The following is a 16540-nucleotide window of genomic DNA, read 5'->3' on the forward strand; positions in this document are numbered from 1 at the left end:
TGGCAAAGGGACCAGTGTGTTGGCTTAAATTCACTCTTATAGAAACAGTATTTAGATGACCAGAAAAATATTTGCCTCTTTGTCTTGCGTTTTTCTCTGCCTTCTGGTTAGCAACTGTCCTTTTGATTGGTACATTCTTTTTTATCTTTTAAGGGGCATTTACCTTCCTTGATTTTCTTTTCTTTAGAGCACATATCACTGTTTCCCCAGACACTGATAACAGAGTATAAATCAAAATAAGATCTTCCTATTGAAAAAATTTGGGTTTGTGGTTATGACAGTGATGGAATTCTGGTAGAAAGCACAGCATGCAGAATTAGAAGACCTGGGTTTAGTACTCAGTAAATGTCTGTAGAACCGCGTACTCAGTGCCTCCCTTACTCCTCCTTCTGGGACTTTTCCTCCCTTCCCTGCTACATAGCTCGTTTAATCTGTCCTTGGACTCCAGGAGCCAACAACTCTCCCTTTTTCTTAGGCAATTCAACCTGAGTTTCTATCACTTTTAATAAAAATTAATAGAGTTTTGTACAGAGATTTCATTTCTTCATTTATAAAATGGGAAGAGTAATGCCCATTTCCTGTAATTTTTATCAGGTTTAAATAAGATAAAGGACTTTTAAAGTGCTACACAAAAGTAAGTTCTTTGGGTATTGTGTTATATGTACTGAATTCCCAGAACTATATTTCTCATCCTTTTATTCAACTGACTTTCTTTGAAACCAATGAAAGGCACTATACTTTTAAACACATAAGATTACCTAATTTTATCACAATCATGTGGATCAAAGGCTCTAGAGCAATACCTATTTTACATTCTAGTATTTTTAAAAGAATTATGTTAGTGATGACCTTTGTTTTAGTTTTTTTCTATTTTGTACTTTCAGTGAGTTATCAATCATTTCTTTTATGTTTAGGTTTATGAAATAAGTAAAAGGACATGCTTATTGGCAAAACTATATTTACCATTACCTAACAGCACAGAATTGAAAAGTAAAACTATTTTGGAATATCTAGAATTTAGCTCTGATAAACTGGTCATACCTGCATATGGAGAAGTAGGAAGCAGTAAGTTCATTAAAAATGTGTCTTCCCTCCTATTTCCTTCATGAGTTCTATATCCTAAATGACCATGGGTCATTCGTATGAACAAAGAATCCTATTCATAGAGTCATAAAATATGTTGGTAGATGCCGGGGGCTGGAGGTGGTGGGTTATGGGGTGGGGAGGGAGAATGAGGATTTAGTGTTTAATGGGGACAGAGATTCAGTTTACGAAAGTGAAAAATTCAGGAGATGGTGAGAATTGCACAGCAATGTGAATGTTCTTAGTGCCACTGAAATGTACAGTTAAATGTTGTTAAAATAGTACATTTTACATTATGTGACCTTTACCACAATTTAAAAAAAAAAAACCACCTTAAAAAGGAATCCTGTATTTACAGTGTTAGGTTAAAACAACTTAAGTTCTTCCAGACAGTAAACTAATTTTTAAAACTTTGACTTGAATCAGATCTTTAGGAAATCTAAACTTTGAGACAAGCTCCTCTGCTTTTCCTAGGGCATCTGCGACAAGAGCACTGTGCTTTGTATGATGTGAGCTCCACACCTAAGTGGGGAGATTGCTCTGCCCCTACCTGACTTTTGAAGTGAAGTGAAAGTCTCTCAGTCATGTCCAACTCTTTGCAACCCCATGGACTATACAATCCATGGAATCTCCAGGCCAGAAAACTGGAGTGGGTTGCCATTCCCTTCTACAGGGATCGAACCCAGGTCTTCCGCATTGCAGGTGGATTCTTTACCAGCTGAGCCACCAGGGAAGCCCATCACATGGTCTGACCTTTGGTAAAGCCTGAAGATGCTCCAGGACATGTTGATTAATCTTTGAACTGAATAGGGGAGGGAGGGAGAGGAGAGAGAAAAGAAGAGATAAGAGAAAGAGGAAAGAAGAAGGGACTTTTTTTTACTGTCTTTCAATTGATTTTACTCCTCCTGCAATTTAAGCTAGCATGTCTGCCAGAGTGCTTCCTCTTCTCCCATGGTTCCCTTCTCTCTCACCTTCCTTCAGTTCAGTTCAGTCGCTCAGTTGTGTCCGACTCTGCGACCCCATGAATCACAGCACGCCAGGCCTCCCTGTCCATCACCAACTCCCGTTTACTCAAACTCATGTCCGTCGAGTTGGTGATGCCATCCAGCCATCTCATCCTCTGTTGTCCCCTGCTCCTCCTGCCCCCAATCCCTCCCAGCATCAGGGTCTTTTCCAATGAGTCAACTCTTCACATAAGATGGCTAAAGTATTGGAGTTTCAGCTTCAGCACCAGTCCTTCCAATGAATATTCAGGACTGATTTCCTTTAGGATGGACTGGTTTGATCTCCTTGCAGCCCAAGGGACTCTCAAGAGTCTTCTCCAACACCACGCCTTCCTTGGGATGTTGTAATTGCTATGTCCATCTGGTGAAAAGAAAGGGAGTATGAATGAGTGAGCAAGGAGGAGAAAGAAGGGAATAAGCAGGCAAAGGAACAAGGAAAGTGCAGATAATGAGGGAGGAATGTAGTCTGCTTAGATAAAGTCCAGATGAAGCAGAAAACCCGTTGTGGAGACCCAGGAGAAAAGACTTAGAGAAATTTAGGATGCACTAAGCACTTGGCAGAAGTTTCAAGAAATATCACTAAGCTCTCTGGAGACTGAGAGGGAAGCTGAGGAGAGGGAGAAAATTGAAGAATGTAGGGAAGGAGCCAAACAGTAGCTCTTTTTCTGCTAGCATGCGTGCTCAGTTGCTAGTTGTGTCAGATTCTTTGTGACCCTATGGACTGCAGCCCGCCATGGAGTTTCCCAGGCAAGAATGCTGAAATGTGTTGCCATTTCCTACTGCAGGGGATCCCTCCCCCCACCCCCATGCCCCCTGTCAGGGATCAAACCCAGGTCTCCTAATCCTACACTGGCAGGCAGGCAGATTCTTTACCACTGAACCACACTGGAAAGCAAAGCTTTTTTTGCTGCCAGTGTTTTTTTTTCTTTGCTGGCAGCCACTCCCAGAAAGAATGGTTTGAAAACTTGTGTTCAGATAAATTCTCTCCCTTCTTGTTTGTAGTCTGTTTGAAACAGTCTGCCTTGAGGGATTTTGGACAGGAGTTGAAGGGGAGCTGTAAGAATAGAGCCTGCAGTCAGCATAAACTCTGTATTTCTGGGGTTCCAGGAACACGTAAAAGGGGAAAAAACTGTAATGTGCTCAAATATTCATATGTTTTTAATACCCTTTGTAAACAGATGTGCCCTTTCTTCTTGAGGAAAGTGGAACTGAAGAACTTTGTCTTTTGACGTCAGGAAAACTAAGCTATTCTTTATCATGGGCCTTAGATGAAAATGGTGTTCCTCTGACACCTGTGTCACAGTCATTACAATCTGCTTTCTGCAGGTAATAAACTTTATGCTTGAAAAATAATGCCTGTCCTCAGCAAAGCATCACACAAAGCCTACAAAAGGGAGACTCTAGATAAATGGTAGGAACAGTTTAGTTTACTTGGATGTTGCTTTATTTTTATTTGTATTTGTAAATATATAAAATATTTATTTTATTTATAATCACTCCGCTAAGGCAATAAGTATCTTTATGTGTAAGAGAATGTGTCTCTTCAATGTTTAGGATTAGAGCCACATGGATGATGACAGAGGCGGTTCCACAGTCCTTAGACTATGTAGGCAAAGGCCAAGACTCCCAAGGATTTGATTTCTGGGTCCTTTATCTCTCCCAGTCAGTCTGGATTATGCAAAAGAAAAAAAGATTTTTTGCATTATCAATTTGCTGGAAGAAATTGCTGAGCATAGAAATTTCATCTATATCCCACAACTTCTTAGAGAAATTGGAGTTAACTTCTAGACCCTATCCACAAACAGTATTACTAGAAGTACAGTAGAATTCTATAAAAATGATACTAATGCTGGCTTATATACTGTGCTATGTTTGAGTAAAATGACACACATAAAGGGCCAAAAGATCTCATCATTAAAGAAATTAATGAATGATAATAACAAAAGGATAGCCTTTTCCCTCCCCATCTAAACACATATTTTAATTTTTGTTTTTTTTTAAACACATATTTTAAAAAAAAACAGGCTAGATCCAACGATATGACATTATGAGAAAGGCAAAACTATGGAGACAGTATGTCATTGTTCACCAGGAATTAGGGAAAGGGAGGGATGAATAGGCAGAGCACACAGGATTTTTAGGGTAGTGAAACTATTCTGTATGGTACTGTAACTGTGGATACGTGTCATTATGTATTTGACAAAAATCCATATAACATAAGACACCAAGAGTAAACCTTACTGTAAACTATGGATTTTGAGTACTAATGATGGGTTACTATAGGTCCATGGATTATAACAAGTGCAGCTCTTTTATTGCAACAAGCATAATAAATTATAACTCTGGTGCAAGATGTTGATAGTGAGGTAGGCTGTGTATGTGGAATCTGTACTTTATACCAATTTTGCTGTGATCCTAAAACTCCTTTTAAAAAATTCCTATTTTTAAAGTAAAGTAATAACATTTTAAAAAATATTCGTATAAATAATGTGGATTAAATAGGAAATCAAAACTGAAATTAGAGACTGTTTTTAAAATAACAATGAGAACACTATCTACAAAACTTGTGGCATATGGCCAGAATCATAGCAAAAGTTCATAAGTGGTCTTCTTGCATACATGAGTGCTAAGTCGCTTCAGTCATGTCCGACTCTTTGTGATCCTACGGACTGTAGCCTTCCAGGCTCCTCTGTCCAGGGAATTCTCCAGTCAAGGATACTGGAGTGGGTTGCCTTGACCTCCTTCTGAGTGGTCTTCTTGGTAAATAAGAAACAGTTTTAGAGAAAAAACTAAACCAATGTCAGTAGTACTCAACAACTGATGTTGAAGAAACAGGAAGTGGATGTAGATTACTCATCAAGAAGCTTGACAGTAAAAAGAGTCTGAAAATAAGAGAGAGAACAGAATCAAAATATAGAGTTCTTAAAATTTGGGGGCAGTACTTATCTTCTAAAAGGAAGTGATGAAATTCATAGGAAAAGAGCCAGAATGTATTAGAAAGAATATGAGATAAAGAAGTCACCTGCCAATACAGGCGATGCAAGAGACTTGGGTTTGATCCCTGGGTCAGGAAGATCCTGTAGAGGAGGAAATGGCAACCCATTCCAGTATTCTTGCCTGGAAAATCCCCTGGACAGAGGAGCCGGGCAGGCTACAGCCCATGGAGTCACAAAGAGTCGGACACAGCTGAAGCAGTTAGCACATGAACTCCTTCAGAGTCAGGATGATATTGAACCAGAACATAAGTCAATAGCTGTGGTTCTAGAGAAGAGGAAATATCTTTTCAAAGCAGAGGATGAGAGAAATCGCAGTACACACAGAATTGTAATTTTGATGGATATCCCTGTTTTGCTGAGTAATTGAGGTCATCTTAGAGACCTAGAGCAGGGCATTTTAGGAGAAAAATGGGTTGTCATCATTCAGTCATTCAGTCGTGTCCAACTCTTTGTGAGTCCATGGAATGCAGCACACCAGGCTTCCCTGTCCATCACCATCTTCTGGAGTTTGCTCAAACTCATGTCCATTGAGTCAGTGATGCCATCCAACCATCTCATCTTCTGTCAGCCCCTTCTCCTCCCAACTTCAATCTTTCCCAGCATCAGGGCCTTTTCCAATGAGTCACTTCTTCCCATCAGGTGGCCAAAGTATTGGAGTTTCAGCTTCAGCATCAGTCCTTCCAATGAATATTCAAGGTTGATTACCTTTGGGATTGACTGGTTTGATCTCCTTGCTGTCCAAGGGGCTCTCAAGAGTCTTCTCCAGCACCACATTTGAAGGCATCAGTTCTTCAGCACTCAGCCTTTTTTATGGTCCAGCCCTCACATCCATACATGACTACTGGAAAAACCATAGCTTTGACTATATGGACCTTTGTAGGCAAAGTAATGTATCTGCTTTTTAATATGCTGTCTAGGTTTGTCATTGCTTTTCTTCCAAGGAGCAAGCATCTTTTAATTTCATGGCTGTAGTCACCATCTGCAGTGATTTTGGAGCCCAAGAAAATAAAGTCTGTCATTGTTTCCGTTGTTTCCCCATCTATTTGCTATGAAGTGATCAGACCAGATGCCGTGATCTTAGTTTTTTGAATGTTGAGTTTTAAGCCAACTTTTTCACTCTCCTCTTTCACCCTTCTCAAGATGCTCTTTAATTCCTTCTCGCTTTCTTCCATTAGAGTGGTGTCATCTGCTTATCTGAGGTTGATATTTCTCCCGCAGTCCTGATTCCAGTTTGTGCTTCATCCGTCATGGCATTTCACATGATGAACTCTGCATATAAGTTAAATAAATAGGGTGACAATATACAGTCCTTCCCAGTTTTGAACCAGTCCGCTGTTCCATGATTGGTTCCAACTGTTGCTTCTTGACCTGCATACAAGTTTCTCAGGAGGCAGGTAAGGTGATCTGGTGTTCCCATCTCTTTAAGAATTTTCCACGGTTTGTTGTGATATACACAATCAAAGGGTTTAGCGTAGTCAATGAAGCAGAAGTAGATGTTTTTCTGCAATTCTTTTGTTTTTTCTATGATCCAGTGGATGTTGGCAGTTTGATCTCTGGTTTCTCTGCCTTTTCTAAATCCAGCTTGTACATCTTGAAGTTCTCGGTTCACCTGTTGGTGAAGCCTAGTTTGAAGGATTTTGAGCATTACTTTGCTAGCATGTGAAATGAGTGCAGTTGTGCCGTAGTTTGAATATTCTTTGGCATTGGCTTCTTTGGGATAGGAATGAAAACTGACCTTTTCCAATCCTGTGGCCGCTACTGAGTTTCCCAAATTTGTTGGCATAGTGAGTGCAGCACTTTCACAGCATCATCTTTTAGGATTTGAAATAGCTCAGCTGGAATTCTATCACCTCTGCTAGCTTTGTTCGTAATGTTGCTTCCTAAGGCCCACTTGACTTCGCATTCCAGGATGTCTGTCTCTAGGTGAGTGATCACACCATCGTGGTTATCCAGGTATTAAGATCAAAATGGATAATAAGGGTGATTTATTTTGGAGCTAGTGAATAAGGCTTTAATATCCTGAACCAGAATTTTCTTGTGTTACTTAGTATTTCCCTAGCATAGTCCCCCACTGCAGCTATTTTTCTTTAATTTTTATTTATTTATTTTTAACACCAAAAACATTTTGGGGGTATAGCTGATTAACAGTTTTGTGATAGTTTCAGATGGCAGCAAAGTGACTCCCAGCCATATACCCACTGCAGCTATTTTAAATCTTTACCACATCATTCTTTGTCTTTTTCTTAAAGTCAGATGTCTGTTCTCCTCACTCTAAAGCTAACTTTTATGCAAGTAATTTGGAACTTCCCTTGGTCTCTTTTAGGAATCTATTGACATATTTATATCCTTTTCTTACATTTTCTTCAACTTTTCTATCTCCTTATGCTGTAAGTCTTTCATATCCAGAAGCTTTCTGTGCTTTAAAACAAAGAAAAATCTAAGCGTTTGATTAAACCCTAAAAACCCTTTCTGGTTGTTTTTCCTGCCCAAGTTATATGGATGCTCTCCTGGTCTATATACATTGCCTTTACTTTTTGTTCACACATTTCATCCCTAACCCAACCCATTTACTCCTCAAGGCTACCAAGGACCTTCTGGTCATATTTATTGACCTGTCCTCATCTTTTTGCTTCTTGATGTCTCTTCTCTCTTGGCTTCTGTGATGCTGCACTTAATGGTTCCAGTCACTTGGGAACTCAAGTTTATAAAAGATTGAAAGCAGTTGTGCAAGATTGGAAAAGTGTCAACAGAGGATGAACTGCAGGAAACGTTTTCAAAGGTCAGAGCCCTTTCTAAAGTGAACTTGAAGTAAAGCTTTACCATTGGGGATTCTGAGATCAGAGAGGGAAATTGCAGAACTCTCATCTACAGCTGTGGGAGCCCAAGGGCTGGTGAGCAACAGTGGTTTTAGGAACCTGGGATGGGCGCTCCAAAAGGCAAGACTGACTTGTGAGCGTCAGAGCGTGAAGCTAAAGGAGATCAGAAAGAGTTTATTCACTCACTCATTCATTCATTTATTCAACTACTGACAGAACTAGAAACGGAAGAGGATCTGAGAATGCTTTATATTACAAAAGTCGTCTCTCTTCAGTCTCAATTAACATTGTCTAGAGTGTTTGTTTAACACATTTTGAAAACATAAGACTGTTTTTCTTACACTCACTAGTTGATTATTTTGTGATGTGGTTAATTGAGTTTTGTATTTGCCCTTATTTCTTATCTCCCGTAACTTTCATTCTGGATTTACTCTTCTTGCTCAAAGTTGTTCCCTGAACGATTCAGTTTCTTTTTTTTAGCTTTTTGTTTTGTACTGGGGTATAGCCAGTTATGACACCACCTTTATGTCAGAGAGTGAAGAGGAACTAAAAAGCCTCTTGATGAAAGTGAAAGAGGAGAGTGAAAAAGTTGGCTTAAAGCTTAACATTCAGAAAACTAAGATCATGGCATCTGGTCCCATCACCTCATGGGAAACAGATGGGGAGACAGTGGAAACAGTGTCAGACTTTATTTTTGGGGCTCCAAAATCACTGCAGATGGTGACTGCAGCCATGAAATTAAAAGACGCTTACTCCTTGGAAGGAAAATTATGACCAACCTGGATAGCATATTAAAAAGCAGAGACATTACTTTGCCAACAAAGGTCCATCTGGTCAAGGCTATGGTTTTTCCAGTGGTTATGTATGGATGTGAGAGTTGGACTGTGAAGAAAGCTGAGCGCTGAAAAATTGTTGCTTTTGAACTATGGTGTTGGAGAAGACTCTTGAGGGTCCCTTGAAGTGCAAGGAGATTCAACCAGTCCATCCTAAAGGAGATCAGTCCTGAATATTCATTGGAAGGACTGATGCTGAAGCTGAAACTCCAGTACTCTGGCCACCTCATGCGAAGAGTTGACTCGTTGGAAAAGACCGTGATGCTGGGAAGGATTGGGGGCAGGAGGAGAAGGGGACAACAGAGGATGAGATGGCTGGATGGCATCACCGACTCGATGGACATGAGTTTGAGTAAACTCCGGGAGTTTGTGATGGACAGGGAGGCCTGGTGTGCTGCGATTCATGGGGTCGCAAAGATTGGGACAAGACTGAGCGACTGAACTGAACTGAATAGCCAGTTAACCACATTGTGATAGTTTCAGGTGAACTGCGAAGGGACTCAACCATACATATACATATTCATGAAAATGATTCTGTTTTCATGGCTAGAAAGCTTGTTTAGTCTTTATGTATTTGAAAATGTATTTTTTCCTCATTCTTGAATATTTGTGTAGATGGGCATAAAATTTGAGGCTGATACTTATTTTCCCTAAGCACTCTGAAGCTACAGTTGCATTATCTTCTGGAATTTATCATAGCTGTTTAAAAATCTGCTCTCAGTCTAAATATTAGTATATTGTAGATAGTCTTTTCTCCCTGATAACTTTAAAATTCTTTGCTTAATTCTTAGAGACAAAGCTCAGGCCTGAGGGCAGGGAGGAGCTATTGCTTAATGGGTACAGGATTTCTCTTTGGAATGATGAAAAGTTCTGAAAATAACATGGTTATGGTGACTGTACAATACTGTGAGCTGAATGCCACAGTGCCATACTAAATGCCACTGGATTACATTACCTGCTTAGCATTTGTTTGTGAAGAAGGGGTTGCAGATGACAAAGGAATTTAGCTGTAGCCCACAGCTAAATAACTGTAGAGATGACAGAAAAATCATTATAGCAAAGGCAGGAGATGTTCTGAGGTTTTTATTACTTTCCCTGAGGCAGAAATCTGGAGACTATGTTGAAATACAACCAAATTTTTTTAAGGGTATAATGGGTAAGTTTCTCCCCTAATGTATTCATTAACATTTAAACTGTACCTGAGCCTTTATTCTCTAAGGGACCTGGGCTAGGATTCTTCCCATGAGAAGGAAAATTTGTTATGTGATGATGTTAAGGGTGTCAGGCCCTAGAGATCTCTTATGACAAAGATATTAAAACAGTTCAAATGAGAGGGCAGACATAGGAATTAAAGAAGGGAAGAATACCCAAGCTTTACCTGTTTGTAATTTTGCTTAACATTCTATCAAACCATGCATTGGCTTTGTTAGGAATAACTTCAAAGATTTGATAGCTTACAGCGCATGGTGTCGGATTCATGATCTCCGAAGAAGAAAATTGAACTTCCGGATCAGGAACCAGGCTTGACCACTCAGGACTCTTGTGTGGGCAGAAGTTTTATTACAGTGAAAAAGGACTGAGAAAGCTTCTGACATAGACATCAGAAGAAGGTGGAGAGTGCTCTGTCACTAGGCTTAGCAAGGGAGCTATATACTTTTTCAATAGGTTATTAATAATAAATCAGAAGAATGTTTCAAGTTTGTAAAGGTCTTACTAGACCCACTCCCACAATTTACATTTTAAAATGATGGGATTAGAACTAACAATGGCAAGATCTTACCAGTCCCACCCCCACAATATACATTTTAAAATAACAGGATTATCTTAATGGGCTTCCCTTGTGCCTCAGCTGGTAAAGAATCCGCCTGCAATGCAGACCTGGTAGACCTGGGTTTGATCCCTGGGTTGGGAAGATCTCCTGGAGAAGGGAAAGGCTACCCACTCCAGTATTCTGGCCTGGAGAATCCCATGGGCTGTATAGTCCATGGGGTTGCAAAGAATAGGACACGACTGAGTGAGTTTCACTTTCACAAGAAGGTGAAACATGTCCTCATGCAGGATACATTGTTGTTATATAATCCTTAGTACAGAGTTTAAGATGAGTCGTTTTGTTGTGTTATCATCAGCTCTGGGCTTAAAGGAAAAAAAAAAGGCTGTAATGGGATAAGTTTTATGTGACTAAGACTAAGGAATGTAGAAAAAAAAGTTTGTTCTTTTCTCCTCTTTGAGAACCCCAGACCCCTACCTCCTCGGGGACCCCAGACTTCTTATCAACCTACCTAAGAATTGACTCTGTCAGATTCATCATAAAAAATATGAATAGATACTGATGGAAAGTGGACAGTGTAAAATGTGTGTCCACGTTTGGGCTGACATTAGGGAATCTGAGTCAGAACTGTATTATTGAAATCCTAGTTTATGGACTGGAATTTTCCCTGAGTACTACATAGAAAGGATCTTAGAAATCTTTCAGTCCGAAGCATTCTAATTCCACATGGTAAAATGAATTACCCATGAAGAGAGAGATTAAGTAACTGGGTTAATTGATGACTGAAAAGAAACCCTTTCTGTTTAGGGTTGAATTTCCTCTGCACTTTGCCCGTAGTTGAGGTCACTAAGATTGCGCTCCCAGGTGTGCTAGTGGTAAAGAACCTGCCTGCCCGTGCAGGTAGGCATAAGAGACGTCAGTCAGGGAGATCTCCTGGAGGAGGGCATGGCAACCCATTCCAGTGTTCTTGCCTGGAGAATCCCATGGACAGAGGAGCTTGGCGGGCTGCAGTCCATAGGGTTGCACAGTCGGACATGACTGAATCAACTTAAGAATGCACTTAAGAATACATTCTAGCCTGTCTTTCATAGCTCTCCAGCTTCTAAAGATATGGCCTCATAGGACCAAACAAAGATATTCTTCTGACTCATATTTCCCAGTTAATTGTATTACATACTCTATATTGTGTTTCAGCTCTAAAGGTATAGCTGAAAGAGTCTTTTTTATATTGTGTATTTTAGATAGCAAAGAGGAATATTTATGGACTTTACCCTTCAGAAGCTTACTTGTCTCTTAAAGGAGGGGTAGACATTTATCAAAAGAACTATCATACAGTTAGAATGTGAGAAGAACCAGGGAAGATAGCACATCTGAACCTTCTGTTTTATCCTTAAATGCAGAGGATGGATAAACTTAATCTTTAAATACCTGTAATGGGTAGGTTTTACCCCATATAACAGATGTATCACCTGTATATTACATATAAATTCACAACATATTTTTCCTTATGTTAGTGTGTTAAGGAATGTAGATGCAAGAGGTGTTCCTGAAATTCCATGGCTTATTAATGCACAGAAGCTTTTTGAATGGGCCAATGAGGTCAGAATTGACCCAAATAACCCAGAATGTTCTGACTTAATGGAATTTATTATGGTAAGTTGTAGCAAAATATCTGTACTGTAAATATATTTATTAAGCTCTATACTCTTATACTCCCCCACAGTTTGCAGTGTATTTTTCTAGGCACTAGGAGTCATTAAAAGTAAACCTGAGGACAGAGTTTTCAGCCAGTTTACAGTATTATGAGGCAATTAGAAATCCAACAACTGGGAAAATGATTGGTACTCTGCCACTATTTAGCAACCCTTGCTTGGTGCGTCCAGCAGAATAATCTCCAGGTTGACATCTGTTGTACATCTACTGAGTACCAGCCATATTATTAATTGCTGAGGACTTTAAAGATGATTCAAAGACATCCTCCTTCCCTCAAAGACTATTTATTCACTTCTCCTACTCCTGCTCATAGCCAACTGAACTGCTCTGTGTACTCCAAAAATGCTTTCTTCATACTTTTATCCATGCCATTTCCCTCTGCTTAGAAGGGCACCTATATCAGCTATCTTACCCACCCTGCAAGTCTGGTAAATACTTCCTTGGCAACCTTGTTACCGAGTCCAAGCTCCCTTTGCTCCCCCGCACGATAGGCCAGTGAATCTGAGAGATAAGGTGTTGAGGCAAGGAATACGGCTTTATTTGGAAAGCCAGCTGATGGAGAAGATGGCAGACTAACATTTCAAAATAACCATCTTGTCAGCATCTGGATGCCAGTTTCTTTTATATATCAGAGATGGAGGGTGGACATAAGGAAACAAAATAAAAAGGCTATTTAATCTTGCAAGTATCTCCTGAAATGGCAAGCCTCAGGCAGGGGGATGTGTTAATTTCTTTCTTCCTGCCAGCCAGGTGGACAGGGTTATGAACAAAAGCACATTAGCTTAAGTCAGGCAGAGGGGCAGGATTCTTTGAGGCAGGCCATTATGTGTGATTATAATAACAATATCAACAGAAAGCAAGTAAAAGAAACAGTTTCAACGTGGGGTCAAAATTGACTTCTCCCTGCAACAACTTCAGTTAGGTATGCGCTTTTCTTTTCTTGCCCTCCTGTTCTTCTTCTTCTTTTTTTTTTTTAATAACTCTTATGGATCTATTTATAAGATAGAGTTTGAGCAAGCTCCGGGAGATGGTGAAAGACAGGGAAGCCTGGCATGCTGCAGTCCATGGGGTCGAAAAGAGTCAAACATAACTGAACAACAGCAAATGGATCTATCATTCTGCCTTTACTGTAGTCATTCGTCCATGTGGTTTATCTTTCCCTGTGGAACTACAGCTAGTAAATCTTTGTCTCTCTTATGGCACTAGCACTTTTCCTCTCATGTACTGGGTACTCACGTTTGCATTTATTGAATAAAGCAGTGCATAGATTATTGCAATTAAGTTTCCTCAGATCATAGCTTCCCCAACTGACATGCTGAATTGATTTCTTGTACATAGAACTATTGAACTTGTCTCAGCTCATAGAGCAACCAGATATAAAAAGCCTCTTTTAACCCACTGTACAGTAACATGTTTTCATTTCTATATAAATCATGACCAGGAAAAGGTTGAGAATCTATGTAGGCTAGATTCTGCACTTCTTTTTCCAGATTTTCTATTACAGATTCAGTTGTTCCACTTCCTATTTATATTGCAATTCTCATATCTCACTGTTTCAACTGTTTTGAAGTCTTGAATTTAAAAAGAATTATTTTAAGTAAAGACTTTACATTATTTGTGTTTTACAGTACATAAAACATAAAGGACAGGATATTCCAAAGTATTTTCGTCTTGAACAGTTGCAAGATGAATTTAACTTTGTTTCTGAAGAGGAAATGAAAAAGAGTAAACGTTTCCAGCTATTGCAACTTAGAAATGCTGGTCAATTAGATGTTTTCCTTCTGCAGCAAATGCCCCTTTATGACAGAGAGATTCCAGATTTAGTCTTCCAGGTACTTGGTTTCTATTTGAATATTGCTTGTTCTATGATAAGTTAATGTTTTGCTGCTTTAAGTCTGTATTAATTATTAAGAAACTATCTGTAGACAAAGAATTTTCCTTTCTTAAATTTTTTTTTACTTAAAGTGTCTTTGATATACAATATTTATGTAAGTTTTACAGGTGTATAGTATAGTGATTTACAGCTTTTAAAGGTTATGTTCCATTTATAGTTATTCTCCAGGCAAGAATACTGGAGTGGGTTGAAAAGGAAATGGTAACCCACTGCACAGCACAGCACAGCACACCAGTATTCTTGCCTGGACAGAATTCTATGGACAAAGGAGCCTGGCAGGCTACAGTCCCTGGGGTTGCAAAGAGTTGGATACGACTAAGTGACTATCACTCACTGTAGTTATTATAAAATATTGACTATATTCCCTATGTTGTACAACATATCCTTGTAGTTTATTTTATACATAATAATTTGTGCCTCTTAATTTTTTAGCCCTCTATTACCCCCCAATAAAATTTCAACAAATCAAAAAGCAATATATTGTATATAAATATATAATTGCACATCATAATCTAGTTGGGTTTATTTCTAGGTAACAGAGCTAATCTAATTAAGGAATATATTAATATAATTTACCACATTAACAGAATTAAGGAAGGAAAAAATATGCTCCTCTTAATAAATGCCCAAAAGGCACTTAATAATTTCAGTGCTCATTCATGATGAAAGCTTTTAGCATCCTAGAATTAGGAGAGAACGTCTTTAAACTGATTAAAAATATTCAGTATTTTGGGTTTTTCTTTTGATGCAAACTGCTTTGAAAAGAAGTGTTTCAGATCTATTGTAGAATTGAGGGAATGGGAAAAGAAATAAGAAAGGACACCTACACACCCACTGGATAATTAGAGAGAATTTCAGATTTAATTAGCCAGGAATGCAGAAATATACAGAAGTCCGGCAGAACACAGGGCAGGACAGTGCAGCAAATTTTGTGGTTTGTTTTTCCTGGACTCTGGTACTGTGATGGGGGTTTGGGAATATTAAACTTCTTGTGACATGTCCACATAGAGTAGGGTTTTGCAAGAGCTAAGAACAAAACAAAAAACAAACCAAACCAAAAAACCTGTACAAAATAGGCAAGGTTTACATTACCACCCCAGAAAAATTAATATGTTCATGGTAAATGCACTTCCATTTAAGGGAATGTTTACAAATGTTGGACTCCTTTAGTTCTTGAACCCAATTTAACATCAATAAGGCTATATCATCCTTCAAGAGAAGAAATAGAGCCATTGCCTAGGTGTCCCTGAGCAAATTCTCTGTCTCCAGCTTTCCAGCATTCTGGAAAACCAGTTCCTTATAAACTATCCCTTGATTTGACTCAGTGCCCTATTATCTGTGTGGCTCTGAAACTGTTTGGTATAATGATCACTATCAGAAATCACTTTCCTCATAGACTCCTATACTAACATTGTACTTAGTAGCTAAACATCAGTTTTCCCATTAATCTCAACAACTTGAAACTGCCTGCTGTCATCTCTACCAGCAAGAGCCACTGCATTAAGCCAGAAAGAAGAAAGGAAAGAAGAAAATTAGAATTGGAATAGAAGAGACAAACTATCCATGTTTGCAGAAAATTCATTTGTCTATGTGGAAAACATAAGAGAATCTACAGCTAACTGTGCATGCCGACCGTGCTAAGTAGCTTCAAATGTGTTCGACTCTTTGCAACCTTATGGACTCTCGTCCTCTAGCCTCCTCTCTCCATGGGATTCTCCAGACAAGAGTACTGGAGTGTGTTGCTGTGCCCTCCTCCAGGAGATCTTCCCAGCCCAGGGATTGAACCCATGTCTCTTATGTCTCCTGCATTGGGAGGCAAGTTCTTTACTGCTAGTGCCACGTGCACAAGTAATAAATTTGCTGAACATAATATCCACTTTTAAGAATGAATATCTACTTTTTTATTTTAAAAGGAAAATTGTACCTCTATAATAGAGAAATCTAGCTGTTAACCATCTTGACTTAGTGATCCAGCTTAATCTTATTAAGTGCAGTAGGCAGAATAATGGCTCCCTAAAGATGTCACTCCCTAATGCCCCGAACCTGTGAAAATGTAATGTACCTTGCTTAACATAGGGAGATTATGGTTGATTATCTGGGTGGACCTAATTTAATTGTATGAGCCTTTACAAGCAGAGAAAACTTTCCAACTAAAAGAAAGATCGCTTTTGCAATAGCAAGAGAAATCAGAGGAATTCCAATCATGAGAGGGACTCAGCATGTAGTTGCTGGCCCTGTGATTTAGTGGTCCACCTGTGAAGATTGGAGAGAGATCCATGGACGCTAAGAGTGGGCCCGAACTGACAGCCAGTGAGGAAACGAGACCTCAGTCCTGTAACCATGAGATGTTAGATTCTGCCAACCATCTAGATGAGCTTAGAAATAGGTTCTTCTCAGAGTCTACTGGTGAGAACCCAGCTGGCCTAAACCTTG

At 39.3% G+C, this 16540-nt stretch overlaps 1 protein-coding gene across 1 annotated transcript in view; it reads left to right on the forward strand.

Moving 5' to 3' along the window:
- The window catches only part of CC2D2B (coiled-coil and C2 domain containing 2B), a 96892-nt gene that overhangs the window by 33393 nt on the left and 46959 nt on the right, over positions 1-16540 (forward strand). The window contains exons 17-20 of the mRNA XM_043925975.1: positions 915-1065; positions 3266-3413; positions 12015-12153; positions 13842-14045. Coding sequence (XP_043781910.1) covers positions 915-1065; positions 3266-3413; positions 12015-12153; positions 13842-14045 — 642 coding nt within the window. The remainder of the gene's footprint in view (positions 1-914; positions 1066-3265; positions 3414-12014; positions 12154-13841; positions 14046-16540) is intronic.

This window comes from Cervus elaphus, chromosome 15 (assembly GCF_910594005.1).
Source record: "Cervus elaphus chromosome 15, mCerEla1.1, whole genome shotgun sequence".
NCBI lineage: Eukaryota > Metazoa > Chordata > Mammalia > Artiodactyla > Cervidae > Cervus > Cervus elaphus.